Source organism: Neopelma chrysocephalum, unplaced genomic scaffold, assembly GCF_003984885.1.
Source record: "Neopelma chrysocephalum unplaced genomic scaffold, ASM398488v2 Primary Assembly neopelma1_44, whole genome shotgun sequence".
In the NCBI taxonomy this organism is placed as follows: Eukaryota; Metazoa; Chordata; class Aves; order Passeriformes; family Pipridae; genus Neopelma; species Neopelma chrysocephalum.
Window position 1 is genome coordinate 13,156,176 of NW_020897703.1, and position 22,092 is coordinate 13,178,267.

The 22,092-nt window shown below is 35.7% G+C and overlaps 1 protein-coding gene across 2 annotated transcripts in view; it reads left to right on the forward strand.

The window, feature by feature from the left end:
- The window catches only part of OLA1 (Obg like ATPase 1), a 118,678-nt gene that overhangs the window by 66,475 nt on the left and 30,111 nt on the right, over nucleotides 1-22,092 (forward strand). For both annotated transcript variants that reach the window (XM_027678528.1, XM_027678527.1), the window contains exons 5-7: nucleotides 610-785; nucleotides 12,834-12,914; nucleotides 13,183-13,280. In XM_027678528.1, coding sequence (XP_027534329.1) covers nucleotides 610-785; nucleotides 12,834-12,914; nucleotides 13,183-13,280 — 355 coding nt within the window. The remainder of the gene's footprint in view (nucleotides 1-609; nucleotides 786-12,833; nucleotides 12,915-13,182; nucleotides 13,281-22,092) is intronic.

Consider the following 22,092-nt stretch of genomic DNA (forward strand, 5'->3'; position numbering starts at 1 on the left):
AAAGTAGATTGAAACAGGGACGAGGTCTGCCAGATGATTTCAGGCCTTTTTTTCTAAGCCCCGTTTCCCTTGGAAACACTAAGAGTCGTTCAGAACTTCAGAATTCTTTATCTAGAACTTCTTCTTTTCTTAACACATAAAAGTGGTCAGCCTGTGAGGTCTGCCGGGGCGATTTGGAAGGTTTTCTTTCCATGATTCTTGTAGTCATTACTAGGTGTATTAAAATGTTCTCTGATGTTCAATTTAGTTACTGTGTTTGCTACTGGTAGGTTGGATACTGTTAAAAACACTGTTACCTATTCTCAGGAAACTGCTCTAGCCTATTCCTATGCAGAAGAAACTCTTAAAGATGCCTTAAGTGCTCTCCTGAAATGGCCAAGTGCTATACTTTGTATATATAGAGCGAGCTTTGGCTTTTGGAGTTGATACATAAATTAACATACTAAGACAGTATGATATAAAGCATTGCATGTGACGCTTGTACATGGGCAGTATGACAGACCTACTGACTTTTTAATCTCCAATTCTTGTGACTCGTAATATGTGTTCTAAATACGTTTTTCTTGTCTTTTTAGCTTAATAAGTAATTTACGTGTTCTTTTGTTTTAGGAGCATTCGAAGATGATGATATCACTCATGTTGAAGGAAGTGTAGATCCTGTTCGTGACATTGAAATAATACATGAAGAGCTTAGACTTAAAGATGAGGAGCTGATCATGCAGAGCATAGACAAGCTTGAAAAAGTAGCTGTAAGAGGAGGAGACAAGAAATTAAAACCTGAATATGTAAGTACTTGACCTATAAAGGCAAATCTTTAAGTACTCTCAGCATTGAATTGAAATATTTGTATTGTTGGGTTTTATTATTGATATCCTATGTATATAATACAAAACACTACTACTATTTTTATATGTATTTTAAAGTAATTATTATTATGAATTGAAAAATTACTGGAGTGATTTGCTGAGTTGGCAAAAGTGTAAGACTTCACAGATTAAGCTAATTGTAACTTCTGAAATTTAACTGTTGTTTTCTTGCTGACACAGCTTTATATGAGAATTGACAATGCTTCATCAAACTTACACCAGTGTTTAGTTATAATTCAAAGTCCATCAGACACTTCCGAATTATTCTTGCTGTTGAGTTCTACTATGATGTTAATACTAGTATTCCTGTAGCCAGCAAGAGAATATATTTTCTTGGTATGGTTGCACTTTGTGTCTTTTAGTGCATGTTAAATAAAGACTGCTAGTTGAAATTAATTTTAGAATATTATTGTGGAAAGCTGCTTAAGTGAGCTCAATTATCACGGGGTAGTAGTGGTGTTTCTTTGTAAATTAGAAATGTATAATAATTATCAACTTCCAAGTATATTTTTGCAAATTGGTATTTTGCTGCCACTTGTCTTTTGAGTCTCCTGCACTTTGCTAGTAGTCTAGTTATTAATTTTTCTTTATTTCATTAATCTTCTATAAATATTTCAGGTGGTATATAAAACACATTCTCTAATTAATTATTACAGTAGTTCATCATTGTAAAAATAGACTATTTATGCTTAACAGTTAAGTAGTAAAAAAGACTTTTCTCCCATGGCTTTTTTGATAGCAAGTAGTAAGAAAAACATTGTTATATTGGTACTGGTGGGTTAGTTTAGCAGTATTGAAGTGCAGTGGAATTTGTTGACCTACCTGGTGTTTGGAAATTAATAGAAAGTGAAAGTGAACATCCCTCCAAAATGTTGACCTTCATGATGCAATGTTAAAAAGCACTTCTTTGGTAACTTCTGTTGCTGAAGAACTAGTCTTCATTTGGCTTGAAAAGTATTTTATTCCCTGATTGGTCTGAGCCAGAAAAAAAGGCTATTGTTGGGTGATTTAAAGACTTTCATGTAAGTCCAGAGACAGAAAGCCAGGTATGCTTCATTGCAGGTCTTATCTGACGTGTGAACCCAGCCCTGGGTACATGTGGGCAGTGATTTTTATCTTTTACAAAAGGTTTCACATGCTCAGAGGAACAGTGCAGCTTATGCCTACAGTTTCAGATAGCATCCACATAGTCTTTCACCTTTTAATTCATCTTAAAGAAAGGTGCAATCAAAAATCCTGTCCATAGCGAATTCAAAGCTCAGCCTAAGGCTAAATTTTACATTGGTATGAGATGATGAAAATGAGTGTTGTGATGCTATTCTACCCCAGTCTCGAGCTCTTCTTGGTTACCTTTTTGTGTGGCTGTCTTTGGAAACAGCTTTGCTCAGTTCCTTATGATGGAACCTTCTTGTCAAGCTTTTGAGTGTACCTTTCTGGATGCTCTGAGGATTTCATGTAACAATCTATGTTCTTCCTGTGCTAAGGAAGAAGTTGGCACTTTTGTAATTGCAAAGAGTCATAACTGAAGTGTGCTTGAAATAAAATTTGTAATAGTGATCATGTAACTAATGGGTGGTAGGTACCATTATGGTTGTATGACAGAATTGCTCTTACTCATTTTTTTAACTACAGAAAGTTGGTATGTGTTTGAAAACACATACCAGATGATTCTCGAATTAAGGGAGACAGTAAATAAAAACCTCAAATCTAGAAATGCAATTTAAATTAATTAAAGAAAAATCTTAAACCTGCATTATTAATCTGTCTTCACTCAGCTTCAGTTTCTCATCCATTTCTCTGCCTCTTCCTTCAGTCTCCTTACTGTTACTTCATCTATAGTTCGCCTGTCAAAATGTCTTTGTAACCTTTTGTTTGTAACTTACTCTTCTTGTCATTCATTGGGGTTTTTTAATCCCTTTTTTTTTATGAACACACCAGGTTCTTGAAGTCATGTTGCCCTACCAGTTGTGTTCTCAGTAACAGATGTTACACATGAGCAGTCTCAGCTGACTGTCAACAACAATAGAGGTTTCAAAGGCATTAAATTACTTTGTTTAATGGGAAGGGGTGGCTGAACAGAGTGGGGGAACACAAATTAATGCTCCCCTTGAGACAAAGGCTGCACATAGGAACTATAGTCACTAGGGAATCTCCTCAGGAAAGTGCTGTGGGGCATAATGCCTGAGTCCTACTGATCTTGAATCTTCTTGCTTGTCTTCCATTGTGACTTGTATGCTTGAATTGTAAGGTAGACAGTAGGCCTTCGTAAAATAAACTTTTTTAATGGTAAAGGCCTGTGAAAGGTCTGCCTAGTTACTTTTCTTTTCCTGGTAAATCAATCCTTAGGTCCAGTTACACACCTTCTACAAATAGAATTGTGTAGCTGTAAGACTGTAACAGCAATTCTTGGGCATTTGCAGCCACTACTGGGCTTATTTAGATGTTCAGCCACTGGGTTGTGAGGCACTCCTGTAGATTTTGCTTTGCCTCTTTTCCTTTAATGTTTTGTGTTGCAGAGAAGGCCTGTGGTTGCATTCTATATATTATACTGTGGGATTGACTGTGCAGTAAGTGACTTACGGGTCTAGGAGGAAAACCATATGGGATTGGTGAAAAAAGCAGTTAAAGATTATGTCTCCTCTCTAAAGCGGGAGCCAAATGTTAGGAGTGCATTTTGGCTGTTTGATCATCCTGCACTTCCCGAATCCTTTGCATTCTGCAGGTAGCTTGTTGGCCACAGAGACAGTTCCGTGTCCAGCACAATCTGTAGTGTTTCCAGGTGGCTTGCAGCTACTGTTCAAGACTTCCTCTTTCCAGGGCCAAAAAATCATTAAGAGACAGTATGGACTGGAATTAATACTTTTTTCCAAACAGGTTGTCTTCAAAAAAAGGGAGGATGGGACAGAACTGGGAGAGAACTTATCAGGATTTGCCTTTTGAAGTTATTTGCTGGTATAATACATAGCCATTGCTAATAGTCTGTTCTTACCATAGCAGAGGTGTGGAACAAGCAGCTCTTGTCTGTGCTCTGAGTGTTCCCAGTTATTTTCCCTTTCAGGAAAACTAGGAGGTTACAAGGAAAAAAACCTGGTATTCGTGGGTTGTTTTGGTTTTGTTTTTAAGGCACAATGTAAAAATTTTAGTCTCTCTTTTTTTGTTGTTTACTTTCCCCCATCCTTTTGGGAGCAATTTAAGTGAAGACACTTGAGAATTTCTTAAGAATTTTAACTGGTTGAGAGTTGTAGAAGTTATTAGTCTTATTTTATAAATATGAATTGTCTGCTTTAGAGGATTCTCTTTATCAGTAAGCCTCCACAACGGTAACTTGGTAGTCTGAAATCTCCAAAAGGTTTAAGTGGAGAAAAATAGAAAATTGACAGTGTGTATCAGTCGACAGCACTTAAATCTGAGATTTGTATTTGATTGCCCACTGCCTTGCATTGTGTTATAACTTGGTAATTATCATTTTTCCTCTGCCTAAGCCCACATTGCCTACAGTTGGTAAGTTCACCTTTGTGCAGTGACCTGGCTTTGCAGTTGAATAGTGTTAACTGTTCATCCTGTCTCTCAGAGAATTGATTTCTCAATCCCCTGTCAGCAGAAATAAAATAGCCAACTGTTGTTAAGGAACCGTCAATGAAAAAATTTTCAAGTTCTACTTAAAAATCAATGGCACAATATGGTCCAAGATCAGCAACATGTGATGTTGACATAAGCTTGGAATAGCTTCCTTTACACATGTATTGTTGTCTGTTTTGTTTCCACTGCCTTCTTAGAAATTACTATTACTAAGGGTACTAGTCTTTCAGATGTGGTATACCTTTAAATATTATTTTGGCTATAACCTTCTGAAAAGATACTCTAGAATAAAAATACTCCTGTTATTTGCATGTATTAGAACAGTGCATATATAATTTCAGAAAGCAATCAGAGTAATTTTTATTTTATACTTTAAATCTGTCTGATGCTTATATCTGCAAAGACGAGGTAGATATTGAGTTTAACTTTATTATTAGCTTATTATTCATCTTTCATTTTGGATAGCAGGAGATTTCAAAGTAAAATTAAAAAATATGTATGTAAAAAAAAAAGTATGAATTTATAGATCAGAATGTGCAAATTCTAAAATCAGTTTAAAAAATATTTTTTAATTTATGAGATTTTTCAGTCATGAAGACAGAAATCTTCAAGTTAATATCATCTAATATAGTTAAGTGAACATTATTGCAGGATTCTATTCCATTACCCTTCCAGTATGATTCAATTCTAGTCCTTAGAGACTGACCCTCTGCAAAAGATATTCCTTCAGGTCTTTGTTAGTGCATGAAATCTTGAATTCCAGCACAGAACAATTCTTAGGCAGTGGTATTGTGATTCATACATCTGACCAAAGGAATACTATTTATAGTTGAGTTGATGCAGATTATTGATGTTAGTGATGTGAAGACAAAATCGTTAGGTCAGTATCAATGTATGCAGTGTTTGAGCTTCCAACTTTCAGTTGAAAGGTGGCTTTCACAGTAGGTTGGGATCACTGTTCACTGCATTTGAACTTCCAGTGTTCAGTGGAACAGGGTGCTTTCACAAGTCCTGCGAGATACATAAATTCCACTGTTAAAGTCAGTCTTTAAAAATTAGTTTTTCAAATCAAACACATTTTGTAAGAGCAAAAGTAATTGCAGTTATGAAAAGAGCAGTTAGAGACTCCTTTTTAATGTAGTGGTACAGGAATCATCTAGTGCATATTCAATTTAAAAGAAAGGCATCAAGCTTTGGTTTGTTACTGTGATGGGCGATGAACCAATAATTGATACTTACACTCTGCCTATGCTCGTATTTTTCAGCATATATGTACTATGACGAGTAAAGCAAAATCTTCCTAATTACATTTTAGGTAGCTTTAATCCTCTCCATTCTCCTCCTTTACATTTAATATCTTGGTCCTGTCCTGAAAATACAGTAACTGTTTGAAAGATATTTTTTTGTTCATCATTTGTTGTTAAAATCACCAGTATGGTGTGGGAGATACTCATGTACAGCAGAGAGCTGGTAGATTCAGTTTCTTATTATTACCAATATACACTAGATGAAAATCTTTCCTTCCTGCAATATTCTGATGAATGGGATGGTGCCAAGCAGAATTCGCTGACCTTGTGCTGCAAGCACTTGCCAGAGTTCTTACGGATGGATGAACTCTTATTTCCTCTAACTGATGATGTCAGTTGGGAATTTTCACCTTTCTTTCATTCCAAGTTGAAGATAAATACAGCAATGAATTGTATAATTTTTTTTCCAGTTTCTTTGGTCTCCTTTAGTGAGAGGGGAATTTGAGAGGCCTGTTTCTTCCACTGGAGATGGGAAGAAAGGAGCAACATTACATGTACACTGTTGACATACTTTCTGCCGATGGCTTTTACAATTACTAACTTAAATCATAGGGAATCGAGAAAATATTTATATTCTTAATGCATGTAATTATGCCTAAAATCTTGAGTGGACCATTTACTGTGCTTAATGTGGTATTTAGAGGAAATTAAAGTTCATTCTGGAGAACATTTTGAATGTAGCAGGAAAATATTCATGGCAGATGTTTGTGAATTAATCAGTAGTAAAGCATGACTTAAAAGTACATAATGTGTAAATACACGTTTGGATTCTTTTGGTATTATCAGTAGACAAAGAGAAGTCAGTGCTTAAATACTTTCTGTCAAGGCTGATCTTTCCTGTGTAGATGTGACAAGTGGTTTAAAGTAATTACTTTTGTAAATAATGTCTGCCTGGGTATGTCTAGATCCAAGCCACTTATGTACATTGTATGTACATACGCCAAAATAACTCTATGTATGCATAGTTGTATTTTCATTTGGCTTAATTCACATTTACAACAAACGCATTCACATTTGTTTATTTGGAAATAAATGTAAGAATATATATTAAGTGTAGTAAGAAAAGTTTACTCTACGGAAGATGTTTCATTTTACTTTTCAGTGTGATTTCCCTATTCTGAATTTCTGAACTGCTAGAAATAATCACTTGTAGATAGACTGTTTTCTGTATTCTTGCCTGTTTTTTTCTTTGAGAAGCAACAAGTGACTGTGTCATTTTATGTATAACGCCATAGAGCCCACAAGGATGACCCACACAGGAGAATTTGGGGATTATTGACATAAATTACATGGCCTGGAAAACCTGTAGGATGTTTTGGGTGAAAGTACTTGTTGTGGTTTCATAAACATTATTGACATCTAGCTCTAAGTAATCTTATATCATGTACAGCTTGTACAGGCTCTGTTAAAAGGTATTAAATAGAAAAAAGGATAATACACTTGTCCTAAATCCATTACTTCTCCCATTGTATTTTTATTAAAGTCAGTGAGCAAGGGAATTGTAAGAGATTAGACATTGTTTTGTACCACAGAGGAGCTCATTGTCACTCCAGTTGATGCAGTACCTGGCTTGTTCTCTTTCCTGCGCCTACCTGCTACAGCTTATTTAAGTGCTTAACACCATAAAAAACATGAACCAGCCTTTTCTTTAAACTGCAAAATTTGTCTTAATTGTCCTTTAACATACTGTTGTTTCTAAACAGTATTTTTAAAATAAATTCTTACTTTGTCACTTCAGCCTCACACTTTTAAATCACCAGAAAACCTCCAGGAAAAGTAGAGAGCCTAGTCTATACTCAATAGAACTGAAGAGATTTCCAAGGAAAACCGTGAATGGAGGGTCTGTGGGCACAGTGCACACTGTACACCTTGTGCTAACAAGGAAAATTGTGTGTACTCAATAAATTGCTCTTGGTGCAGCACAGTTAAACTATTTATGAGTACCTCAAATAGCATTGTTCTCTATCTGTATCTGAAAAACCATCATATGAATTTTGAAGGCCAGATGGAATGCTGATTATTATCTGGTTTGATCTCTTGCATATCCCAGTTTAATTCTTACAGTCATGGTGAAAATAGAATGTATCTCTTAGGGGAAAAATTAACCTCTATTTAAATATTTTTGGGTTAGGGATAAATTACTTCAACTTACATAAGCTATGCCAGTGATTAATTGTCTTTACTGTTTAGAAATAAGACAGCTTTAGTCTGTATTTGTCAAGCTTCAGCATTCAGTCATTTGATTTCCCTGTGCTAGTGTGAAAAACCATGTATTATGTGAGTTTTTTGTTAATTATATATATATAAAATGCAATAAGTATAAAAACATAGGATTTAAGAACACCAAGTCTTCAAGTATAAGCACTTTTTCAAAACCTCTTATTTTTCTCCTCCAGTTTTTCAGTATTTCAGGAGAGATAAGTGTGGAATTATTCACACTGGACATTAGCCTGTTTTTATACTCAAAGATTCTATTAGTCTTTTAGTTACAATACAGTTCACTTGCTTGCGACCTTCCAGGCTTCTCAGTCACTCTACCAAGAGAGAAGTCATCTACCTGGTAAATTACGTGTCCACCCTCCCTTGTCCCCCACCCAGCAAGTGTATGAACTTCAATGTATTGTACTGAAAAGCATTGTTTACTTTCACTAAATCTGTGTTGCAGTTCTGGTCACTACACACAATTCACATTGTTAGTAATTTCCTATTCTCAGAATCTGTGTGTCATTAACATAGTCTTTTTTGCCCATTGAAAGATGATAATTGGAGAAATGCAAAGTTTGTTTGGAGCCGCGCTGGAAACACATTCATTGGGTTTTCTATTTACCGTTACATTCTGAGACCTACTGGTTAGGTGGTGAGGTGGGGTTGACTCCGTTTAGTGTATGCAGTGGTTTACTAATTAAATACCTTACACCACTGTAGCAGGTTCCTTAGGGAAGTCAGCATATGTTAGTTATACACCATCACCTTTGATATTGATATGCTATGCTGTTGAACTTTTGTGTGAAATGAAGAGCTAACCAAGAGCTACAGGTAATGTTTTAGGTACACCTTATAGCTTTTCCAAGCGGCAGAGCAGTAGAAATGATAAATTTTTAGGCCACTGAAACACTTTAATAAAAAGATTTTAACTGCTTTTGAAGCTTTTACTGGGAGATGGTAAGTTATTACATCTTGGAAGTTTTGAAGGAAATGAATAAATGCACTGAGAAACAATCCGTGCTTCCCTTGATGGGGGAAAAAGCTTACTGTACTCACAGTTACTCTTTGTTGTAGTGGAGACTTTTGCACTGCCTGCAGGATCACAGAGAATTCACTTGCACTTTGAAGTGTGAAGTGATAATCCTCACAACTGCTTACTTCTTTATTAAATTTGCGGAAGTTAATTACATGCCCTGCTAATTTACAACAAAAAAATCACAATTCTCTGATGCCAAGTAGACAAGTGAGTTTTCCAAGCTTTAGTTTAGTCCCTCATGCTGTAAGAAGAATTTGGCATTGGCACACATTATTACTATCGTTCATCCAGAAAGTTTATTAATGTATGCACATTTTTCAACACAGTAGTGTCTCATGAGCATGTCTTGGTAAATCTGCTATATGCAATTTACATGTTTTTAATTATTTTATACTACTGGACTTACTGTTTAAGTCCTGCTTAGCATTCGTGGGCTGACTACTTGTGGCCTTCAGAAAATGAGAGCAAGACATAAATTAAAATCACTGTATTGCATATGGCTAAATATACTAAGTAAGCACATGTGCTAAATATCTTGCCATGAATATAGTCAGAAATTAACTGATTTTTAAAACAATTATATTTGATATTCATGAAATTTGCTATATTCCATATGCCTTGACAATTGTAAGTAAATTGGATTTTGGAGGTTTTTTTGGCAGCCTTTTGAATGGTGCTTGTTATAATGTTGGTAGCTGAAAAACAACAAGAGTACCCCTCTCATCAAACAAGGCAAAGTGGATCATTCTACTGGTGACGGATTGACCTCGAAGTGTGCAACTGGGGAGGCCAGATCTAATGAAACAAAGTGGATCATTGCTCTGTATTGTGTTATTAAGCATCTTGAAGTTAACTAGAGTAGTGATTAAATGTGTTTAAATGGCTGTTACAGTGATAGTGAAGATAAAAAGGTTAGTTCATACTTTTTCACCAGTCCTAGATAGAAGCAAATAATAAAACTAAAAATGGTGCTACATGAGATATAATCTGAAAATGTGCTTTTTGCATGTTTGTTCAGAGTATTGGGGCAGCTGAGTGAAAAAGAAATATATGGAAATACTTGCCTTTCTTCAGGGGAATCTGACAGGGGAATCTGAGTTCGTCTGTCCCATTTTTAGGTTTCTGGACTGTATGCCTTATATTCTGCATAGTGTGACTGCTGCCCAGATAGTCCATCAGAGAAATCTTTGTCTAACTGCTTTGCCAGCTTCATACATGTACTTGCTTACAAGTTTCCATCCTTTTATCTAAAGAAAGTTTTCTAATACTTTGCCATCTTCTCTGTAAAACCAAAAGAGAACTGGCAAGAATACAGCTGTCGGTTCCCCCCAGCATATGCAGTTGTTGGTCTGCCTTCCCCGTGGAAATTGTCCGTATCATTACTCTTTAGAACAACAGTTGCAAACAGCATCAAGTCAGGTACCTAAATGAGAACTTAGAAAAACTAAGTCAGTGCCAAAATGGATTTAGATGTGTCACTGTAGGTAGCAGGTGAATGTGGAAGAGGTTTTGATTGGCAGCTCTGTGCTTAGATAGGCTTTAGAAAGGCCAAACTTTATTTGCTGTATTGATGCTTGAAATTTTCTGGAGGTTCTGTGTTATATAGCTCTCCTTACAGCATGATTAGAAAACACTTAATTTCCGCTTAAGCCTGTAAGTTTGGCTTTGATAACTCGTGCGATAGTGTTTTTTTTCCTGTCAATTTTTTATCAACTCCAATTTATATGTAGTAATGCATTGCTATTGGGAGGAAACTGTAATGCTGAAAGCCACCTGGTAGGTGCCTACAAAAGTAGTTTAAAACCCAAAATAGTGTGTAACCAGAATTCCTTCACTGCTGAACAGGAATCTTGGGGGTTGTGTTGAATTTTATATGTCTGTTTAAAGAGAAGCTGAAGATAAAGATCTTAAATGAAAAGTACTTACTGATAGAATTGCTTCCCTTATCTTGTTTGTAGTGATTAATTAAAAAATAAAAAACACATAGGGTTAAAGATAAGATGGTACCACTGTTTTCTTCTTTATGTGTAATCTTGTTGCATGTCTCTACATAAGCTGTTCTGGCCACTCATCATAGTAACCAGCTGGGCCATTTCACCTGCTGGAGCCATTAAAGAGGACTCTCTCCCCCTAGATTAATCCCCTCCGACATTAGTTTTTTGCTCTGACAACTGGAGCAGGCATTCAGAATTTGCAGGTGGCCAGTGTGACGCACATAATTGCCTACAATTTTAGGCAATGAATAAAAATGGTCTACATTACTTGTCAAAGGTTGTATATGCAGTGCCAAGTGAGATCTATGGGAAGCCTTTTAGGGTTTAAAGAACAGTTAATAGCAAAGCTGCACAGTGCTTTTTTAATCATAATGCATTTGTAATATAGCACTTTGATCTTCTCCTTGTAGGAAATGGTGTTATATTAGCCACTTTTAAACATTTATGAGTGAAATTCAGTTATAGGAGAGTAAAAGTGATTATTCTTAGGCAGAACATGTTAGATTTCATTAAAAGTTTTAGCTTGCCCCTTCCTTGTTAAAATCTGTGGGGAGTCCTGTTCCTGGAGGGTTTCAAATCAGGATCTGAAGATTTAGAAGAGCTTTTTCTTTTTCTTTTTTTTTTTTTTTTCTTCACTAAAGCTAGTGCAAGACTAGAAAAGACGGTAGTAAATACTGATGTTATTTGTGGTTGTTTATAAATGTACTTCAACCACACAGCATTAAGTGCAAAAAATGTTGTGTGCTCAACAGTTTAGGGAATGTTTCCTTGTATTTTAAAGATCTTAATGCTCAGTTGCATCAATTACAACTTTAAAAAATGCATTATTTAAAGCATGATCATAAATTATCTACAACAAAAAATAGGCAACTCTAAAATGTACTACTCCTAGAAGAGCCAAGTTTGACCTTTCAGACCCAAGAGCCTTTTATTAACACCTGCCTGTAAGGAGAACCGTGCCACACGCAGCTTTCGGATTCACGACCACAAAACTGATGAGGAAAGGCTTGAAGGGTTCAGTTTGTGTCACTTGCTGTTTGCCGTTTCCATTTCACAGATGATTAATCTTTCTGTGAAGAAAGGCCAGAGAAACAAAGCACATTGGGCTCTTCCTGCAGTTACTCCTTCTGAATGCACACTAGCTTGCTAACTAAAAGGCCTTTAGATTTCCTGCCGAGAGAGATGTTCTGAAAGTGAATGCAGCTGGTTGGAGGTCACCAGTGCAAGGCTCTTGCCATTGTGTAATGGAGGCTTTGGCAGGTTTCATTTTGGGGGGGGGAGGGAGAAGGTGTTGGCGAAAAATTAATGTGGAATAAAAAGGGCTTTGGCCATTTGAATTAATTTCTTGAGGGTGGATCATCAATAATAGGCTCCATTTCTTTTGCTTACAATTTGAAGAAAAAAAAAAAGATATTTGTTGTGTTTTGTCCCACCCATTCCCTTTTCTTAATGGCATGTTTATATTGTACGTGGTCTCTCCCGCTGGATGCTGAAATGTCGCGTCTTACTGAGTTTGAAAAGCAATCTAAAATGTACTGATTTTTACATATATTGTATGAGCTTTGCTTATTTTCTTGATGGCAAGAGATGATACTTGAGTATTGTGTATTTATCTTCCTAATTGTGGGATTTGTATGGTTTTAATAATCCATATTGCTCTTTAGTGACTTTTATAGCAGCAATTTCTGTTTTTCTGGGAGAGTAAAAACTTGTTTCTAGAAGGTATTATCTAATTTTTAATTTGTGTGTATGTTTTGAATTTTAATGTATACATGCCTTGTTTAGGGGAGAGAATAGTCTGATATCCAGCTGAGTTTTTGACTTTTTTTTTCTTGATCTTGTGTAGGACGTAATGTGCAAAATCAGGACGTGGGTAATAGATGAAAAGAAAGCTGTCCGCTTCTATCATGATTGGAATGACAAAGAGGTAGGTTATAAATATTATCCCATGAACTGACTTCTAATTTTGCTACCTGTTACTGCCTTTTTTAAAGGTGATTGGGTTTTTTTTTTTTTAGATTTTATAGTGTATACAATGTTAAATCTATCAGCTGATTCTGTCTTTATCTGTGATTTATATATTACACTTGAATTCTGTAACCTTCTCAGACATACCATGAGGAAAATTATCATAAAATTAATTCAAGTTGGTATAACCTCTTTCTAAAATTCTCCTCCTGTATTTTCACTTCCAGATTGATGTTTTGAACAAACATTTGTTTTTTACTTCAAAACCGATGATCTACTTGGTTAATCTCTCTGAAAAAGACTACGTTAGAAAGAAAAACAAGTGGTGAGTGTGTACAGGTTAAATGTCTAAATTTGTTTCTGTTTCACATTTTTCAATGGTCAGTAATTCCTTGCGCATTTAGATCACCAAGGATATTAATTAAAATAACAACATAAACTAATCTTGCGCTTCTGTTACTTGTTATGCTCCCACTGATGTGCTGCTTGAGTACAATGCATATGGTGAAACTCTGACTGCAGAAAGGAATATGCTTTCCTTCCTTCTGTTTTTACATGAATCCATTAGCTATGAAGAAAATAGATTTAATTTGGAAGTACTGATTTAAATAAACATGTGGCTTTATCATGTTATGTAATGCTGATTGTCTGTCTGAACGACATATTTTTCATTCCTAAGGAATGAATTGAATGCCAGAAGACTAAAGCTATGTGAGTTGCACAGAAATCTTTCAAACTGTGGCAAAATTGCACATTTTAACAGTATCTTCATTTTGCAGTTGGATGCCTGGCTTTCTTGCCACTGCTTGAACATTGCTTATGGTTTACAGGCCTCTTTTGATGGGTTTTAATGCCATGAACAGCTCAGGTTTTAGTCAAGTATTCCTGACATCAATATTATGACTCGAGGACGTGATGGTTACAAAATCAGTCTATCAGACATTCAGTGAACTGGATGAAGATCCAGTCCTAACATGGTAGACATATGGTGGGAATCCGCTGTTGAGAAGTTCAGCATTTAGCATGTTGTTGGAAGCTCTAGATAGGATAAATATTTGATTTGTGGAGGAGGGAACAGATTATGTAGTTAGTATATGATTAAAAAAAATCTACAGCAGTGTATTTAGTTTAAAAAAACACAACCAAACAGCAAATATTTTCTTAAAATTCAGAATTTTAAACACTGTACTTGTGAGATACCTTTAAGATGTATAAATGTATGTTTGTGAACAGATATATGCATGTAACTCATCCAAACAAATCAAAAGTATCTAAAGCGGAATATCTGAATTCTCCTAAAGTATACCCTCTGTTTCTCCCTGTACTTCATTAAGTACTTAGATGCACATGGTTTCAATTTTCCATTAAAAATTCTCATTTCCATATGATATCAAAGAGTGAGAAGGCTTTAAACTGAAAAATAAACATTCATAGACTGGAAGCCAAAACAATAATTAATGTCAGATGGTTAACTCCAATAAATCATTAGAATAAATTCTGTGAAATTACTGCAACTAAAACTGTCCTTTTGATACTACAAGACATTTTGTGTTAGTATTAAAGAACAAAATTTAACGTATTTTAATAGCAACCCTCTCAGCTCCAAAGACAGACTTCGGAACAGACTTGATAACCAATATAATAATGTAAACTCTTCGTATTTGGCCAAATTTTATAATTTTAAGCTAATTTGTTCTGTCTTTAAATGTTTTTTGAGTAGGACAATTTAAAATAAGAAGTGGTTCTACCCAAGGAAGTTTTTAAAATCAGGATAGTCATACTTTCTCTGTTATTGTCAGGTGATATTCTTTTCGAAGTACAAACAGTGAGGTTTCCTAAGGTTTGCTCTAACAGTACAGGCATGGAAGTTTATGTGAAAATGGATGAGTCGGTTTCTCTGTCCAAAAAAGGATCCTCACACCTGTATTTGGATGATTACAGGTAGAGCTCACTGGCTCTAATTGTACAGTAAATACCATTTCCCAGACCCTAATGGTAGCCAGACTACTTAGGCGACGCCAGTCTGTGATTTAGCTGTCGCCAGTCACCCCATGTTTTTTGTGAGACTAGTCATGATGTGACATAGTTAAACCCAATTGAAAGCAAGTCTTCAGATAAATTGCAATTTTTAATTTGTAAAAAATCAGAGGTTTGAGTTGAGGAGTCATATAACGAAAGCGTTTAACTGTTTCTATTACAATTAATTATTTAGTTTTTAAAAAGTATACCCAGATCTCATGGATGTGAGTGTAATTGTAGCTGAAAGATCAAAGCCTGAGTATCTGAGTGATGTTCCAGAAGAGAATTTACCACATAGCCATTTCAGTACAGTTTCTGCCTCCTGCTGTTCCTATTTTCCCTCAAGCTAGCCATTGACTACCCCCTGTGCATCCCTGCTCGTAAAAAATGATTGAGGAAGTATTTGTCATGTATTTATGAGTGGGAAACATTGTGTGATAGGGAAAGGCATCTACTAGAGCCAGAAAGATTGCCATTTCCTTTCCTTCAGACACTCTGCCACAGCTTTAAATCCTCTGTTTATGCAACATAGCTTTTATATTTAAGAGCAGAATAAATATTTTCTATGCTAACGGTAGGCTTCTGTCATTTGTGTGGTGCAAGCAGATGTAAGTGATTAGAATATATTTTACTGCTAGATGCCACTTTGTGATTTTTGTTATTATTTTAAGGGGTAGAGATTCATATTTGAAATGCAAGGCACATCTAGACCAGTCATTCGTCTCAAAAAAATTTATTTCTAAGCTTAATTCATAATATTACTTTAACAAAAGTAAGGTTAATGCAGGAAATGCTCTGCTGTAAAATGTTTTCATCGACTTTTGTAACTATGTAAGTGTTTAAAACAGCAAAGGAGAGGAGAGGCTTTTTGATTGCGGGTGGAGAGGAAAACTAAAATTGTCTTTGTTTTACTGGGTCACTCTTTCAGAATTAATGAACATTTTAATTGTTAGTTAAAACAAACTTACATTTAAGTGCCAACATGTTATTTTTCAATCCAAGAAATGAAGAAAACACTGTGAGAGATAGGACTATTGTGTGTTTGAGTAGGTGTATTGACCTTTTGAAAGATGTAAAAACTGGAATGGCTCCAAGCAGTTACTTGCTGGTTTTAACAATGTTGAATTAGTCATTCCATTGATTTATGATTAAGACCTAGCCCCTGAAGAGAAGCTGACATGGCAGCTGTGTTAGTTGCACTTGTGTTATGATCAGATGACAGTAATCTTGATGTTTCTGGGGGAATCCACTGAAACCATTCTTCATACATATTGCTCTGCTCTAAATGAATACTTAAACTTTTCTTTTAATAATTCCTAATGTTTTTTATGTCGATCTAGTGCCTCAACATGGTGTACATGTATTTGAGTTTTACCGTGAAAGTGTTCTAGATAAGCCTATTAATTATCAGTTGAAACTGGTTTCTGAGTTATAGGATGTCGCATAAATCCAGGATATCAGATTTGTCAGCCCTTCATCTAATTAAAGGTTTACATTTTAGTCTTGCTAAAGAGAGTGCTTTTAGTGGCTCATAATATGGATTCCAATTATGAAATATATTGAGCTAATTAATGAGAAAATATAGTGGGCCGTGCTTAGCATCCTGTTTGGTGTTGTATTTTGGGCTTACTCTTTGCAGTGAGAACCAGGAATACTACATGTGTCAAAACTGCATAAACTGATGTTTTGACTCAACTTCTCAGGTCTAGTCAAGTGAATTTTATCATCCTATGCCTAGACTGTAATTCAAAGAGCCGATTATGCTGCTAATGGTTTTCTAGTATTTCTAGCATAGTAACTAAATTGTCTGAGACTTGATATGAATTTTTGAACATTGTTTTCTGTAATATAATTCAGATTTGTTGAATATCCAAATATATGTTAATGTTATTTTTAAGGGATTGTTTCTCAAAATGTTATGGTAGACAATCTGTTAAAAATAATTTGGGTGTTGATGGGATAGGGAAGTTAGTATCTTACTCCTATGTATTTAGAAAAGCGGCATATATATCATAATAAATAAAATTTTCCCCTTTAGTTTTTATTGCATTTTTAATGTTCTTAGGCTAGAAGAGGCATAATTAGGTTGGATGAAAGGTCTGTCTTTTCTAATATTATGTTTCTGACAGGCCACTAACAGATGTCCGGAGAAGATTATAGGAACAGATTAAGGAAACAGAGTGTATGCATCCAGCTTCTTGCAATCTGTTATTGTAGAACTGACTAAGCCAGATATGATATACTTGTGGTTAATACTTTTTGACTGATTTTTATTCTATAAATTTAGCCATTGACCTTTTGAACCCAAGTATACTTTTTGGCATCTCAATATCCTGAAGCAGGGACTTCCACAACTTAACTATGTGCTATATGGAGAAGTACTTCCTTATGCTTGTTTTGGATCTACCACATCATAATTTCATTTGATGCTCCTTAGATCTTGTAGTATGCGAGTGAATAATCCTTTTCTATTCATCTTTTTCATATTGCTTCAGATGTTCCGAATATTAAAAAAAAATTGAGGGGGTGGGAAAATCTGACATGAAGAAAGAAATATCAAGGGTCAAGTACAAGGAAGACTCAGTAGGTTTGAGTATGAATTAGTCTGCTTCACTTGGTCCTTCACTTTTAAACTAGTTAGGAAAGAAAGTTATTATTTAGAATGGATGGACACTTGCAGTTCTCGGTTGTATTTCTGTGGGTATGGATCTTTAGGCAGAGATATTTTATTCTTATAAATATATTTGAGAAGGTATTTGTAGAAATTTTGAAATCATAATTATAAGTAGTAATGCCATCATGGTATTGAGATGTTTTCTTGACATGGCTGCTTAATGATTTTAAGGTTCTCTTCTATGCTGACAGATTTGGAAAATAATATTTTTTTAAAAAGTATATTACACTTCTTTTTCCTGCCTTACAACTGAAATGTTTTTTTAAAAATATTAGGAGGTGATTTATGTTTTCTGTGTATAAATAAGAGTTTTGCACATGCAAGTTGAGAAGTCAGATACTCAAAGTTAACCAGATCCAGAATTTAGGCATCTTGCTACGTCTTTACTGCCTGACTGAGAGAGAGTGTCTTACAGCTCAGGTTGTTTTAACTAGAGTATTGCATATGTTTTACATAGAGCACTTACCTAGTATAGTAGGGGATAGTGCATGTTGTTTGCTTAATAAACAGCTATTCTTTATTGTTTCTTATACAACCTGATTAATGACTACAAATTAATTAATCATCCATCAACCAAATGGCAGTCTGTTTTCTTTCCAGCACCATTGTCTGGCATTGCCAATTGTCAGTCAGAAGTCAATTCCAGTGACTTCTCATTTAGTTGTTCTGTCTGTCTCAGATGCTTTTCCCCACCCTTTCCCTTGCTGATGTGTTCTCCATGGGTCTTTGCCAGATTCCACCTCCCTCTCCTTTGATTTCATCCCCTTCTTGCTGGCTTAGTTCCAGTCCAGTCCTCTGGTCTGGATGATTGTTTTCGCCAGACTTCCTGCTTTGCTTTGCTTTCTTTTCCGTGCCCCTTTGGAGTCCCCTGTCCATTTGAATGTGAATACATATCGTTTGGGTAATAGCAGGTGTTGGGGACATGTCTTTAAGCATGGAAAGATGGGTCCCTGCTCTCAGCTTCACTGTGTAACCTCATCCCAGACACAAAAGCACCTTCCAGGAGTCTAGCTTCACTACAGTGTTCATCTTTTGCCCAAGTGTGATGGTTAATCTGATAGCAAATTTGCTCTGTGCCGAATGTAAAGTCTTGGCTTCTAAGTATTAGGACAGTAAAATTTTTCAAATAAAAAGTTTCTGTACGTTTTAAAAGTGTACAATGCTATATGGTGAAGCTGTTTACAAAAATTCTGGTCCATCTGATTACAACATGGCACTGAAGTGTAGGTTGTGAAGCTGAAGTGTAGATTGTGAAGTCAGGGAATAAAGCCTCAGTAATTTACTTGGGATATGTTGAGTCTTGAGATGGTAAAAAGAGGAGCGGTTGTGGTAGAGGGGAACCTTCTGGTTTTTGGGAGGGCCTGTCCTGGGCAGATAAAGGTAGCAGCACAGTATGGTTAGAACTCACTAAAGGCTGCAGACTGTAGAGAGCAAGGTGACCAGAGTAATGATGAGCAGTCTTTCCAGTGTTCTGAGCGACACATGGCAGCCCAGCACACCGCAGCACCAAACACCAGCCCACCATAGCCATAACCCACAGAGCCTCTTGTGTACTCTGAGAGCATCCGTGTGCACCAAGCTAATTATACTGTCAGAGTAATGCAAAAGAACTGTGTATTAACACTTCATAGCAGTAAGGCTGTGCTGAGTGAAAGCAGCTACAAGTAACTTTTCAACTTCATTGCTGTGTGTGATTCCTGTCTTACCAGCTGCATGTCATCCAAACCTCCCTTTGAACAATTCAGCTTTGCTTACCATCTTCTTTTCCTTTTCTTCTTCTCTCTCCAGATGCTCTTCTCAGTGTTTTTCTTTTTTTTTTGGCTGTCATCACCACAATTTCTGAGTTGTTTATACACAATTCTGTGGGTTCAGTTGTAACATTGAACAACTGCGGCTATGAGTTCGGATGCTTGACCAGTTTTATAGTTGGCTTGTGTAGTCTAATGAATTGCTACCCACTAATGGTGCTTTTTTTTAATCTCTTGTGGCAGTTGAGGAATGAAGTAATTTGTGTGATATTTTATTTAGACCCTTGGATTTTCATAGGCAAAATCTAAAGTAGTAGATGCTAACTTGCAACAAGCAAAAACTTAACTACTTACAAAGTTATCCAAAGCTGTGCAGTGTAAAAAAGGACATCTTTATTTGTATGTACTGTCTGAACACTGTAGAAGCTTTGTTTCTTCCTGATCTTCATTGGAATTGGGACTTTTCAATGAATATTTTTGTCACCTTTATAAACATGTGCTGCTGAAGATGAAAAGTACTAAATGAGAGAAAAATAATATTGCACTAGATTTAAAATCAATTAATTACACAACTTGAATTCATCCAGTGTATAGATTACATGAGCAGCAAAGAGAAGGACCTCCACAAGAAAATGGTATGTGGTAACATTGTCTAAGACAATGATGTAAGTTCTGTTGCAAAATCATTACAGTGTGACATGTTTCTGACTCTGGATGCATAACGAGGTACAACATCCTTTATGAGCTTCAATCTTCTTTTAAACTGGAGAATGCTTAAACTGCTCAGAAGCAAACCTGAGCTGCAGAGATGTCTCTTGAGTATAGATTTTGTTACTGTGTAATGGATATGCAGAAAGCAGAGGCGAATAAATAACTGCTCTTCCTTCTCCCAGTATGTTGTATGAAGAGCTTACTTTCCACTGTTGAGAAACTTATGCTTCATACATCAGTTTTCTTCACTATTTCCCTAAAAGTCTTATTGCTGGTGAAATTGTAGACAAAATTTGTTGCGAAATGTTCTTCACTTTAAAATCAAGTTACCCAATAAAAATATTGATATTGTCTCGCAGTTGCATATTTTTTTCTGGAATGGTATCAGTGGTTTATCTCCTGAATGATATCTGCAAAGACACTATGTATTCTGTCAGTCCTCTTTTTCAAAGGCCTTCCAAATGTGCTCAGAGTTATTTAAGTGTCTGCTGTATGTAGTTGAGGTCCCTCACTGAACAATGCTGTCACAGCCTTAGCTGGCTAATCACTTCTTCCCTTATTTATTGTAGGTTAGATCACAGTTTTGACAATGTATAGTTTTATATAGCTTTACTATATCACTTTTACTGGCAACTAAATGAGTTTGGGGATTTTCAGTAGCTTGATAACTTTTTCAATATTCTTAAGTGAGATTTTTAGCTTCAGACTGTCTCATCTTGCTTTTTATATCCTATGTTCTTAGATTCAGACTGGTTTATATTTAGGAGAATAGGCATTTCTCTTTCATAGTACTCTGAGCCAGTGATGTCCTAAACACTGAAATGAAAAAGTGAAGGACAAAACAGTGCTTTAGTCACTTGTCCATATTACAGAATGGAAGAAAAGGGAAGAACAAGCAGCTTAAGAACCCGGCTTTCATACTGAGGACCAGATTGTGTAATCAGGTTGCTAGTCCTGAGCATCATCTACACAACCTCATCGACAGGTCCTCAGGAGTTTTTGGAGGAGAGTGGGTACTAACCACTATGCCACTGCTATCATCTCTGTTCCATATTCTCTTAGATGCAGATTTCAAACCCTACTTCCCCTGGTAAATAGTTCAGTAGTGAATTTCACTCTTACACATTTTAGAGTAAAGCAGTTTGCACGTAAGCCTGTAGATGTTTGGGTCAAAATCCCTTTCACATTTGAAGATCCTGATGAGAAACATCATTAGTAATGAAAAAGTAAACCATTTTGTTTCTGTACTCTTTTGGGTTGTTGTGTGTTACAAGTACAGCTACCTTCACTGCAGTGATTTTTGGTTATAATGATATTGATGAAAGAATGAAAATGAAGTAGGGTGAAATAGTCTCCTCAATTAAATTTCCCAGGGATTAAGGTTATTCTTTGATTGAAAATGAGTGTCTAAATCTACCAGGAGAAGACTGAGCTTTGTTCTGCTGCATTTTGCTGTTTATTGTTGATGTACAAAAATATTTTGTGATGCAAGGTACAAAGGTCCAGTTACACTTCTTTCATTGCAGTTAAAATGCTGTCTGCTAATATGCTGTAGCTGTTTCTGCATATTTGAATGTTGGGAATTTTGGGAGAGAAAGAGGGGTACAAACTGATCTACATATGCCATGGTTTCACTTACAAGCTCAAAGAATAACTGGACTTTGTCCCATTAATGAACAGGTCTTATTGTGGAAAGTAGGATTTGGTTATTTTTAATAATGGGAGTTTTTGTCTTTTTTGCTTTACAAATAAACTAATAGAGATTTGTGCAAGAGATGTTTCTTTTTTTAGTAGTTGTTTATTCTTCAATTACTGATCTTAACTTATTTATTACTGATTAATTTATTAAGCCCTCTGCCTTTCAGAATGAATGAGCATTGTTAGCCTACCTTTGTCAACTAGACAGTATAGGAACAGAAATTGTGCATAGTCTTTAAAACAAATAAATTTCTCTTTCAAATCAAGGGGGAAATAGATAATATGGG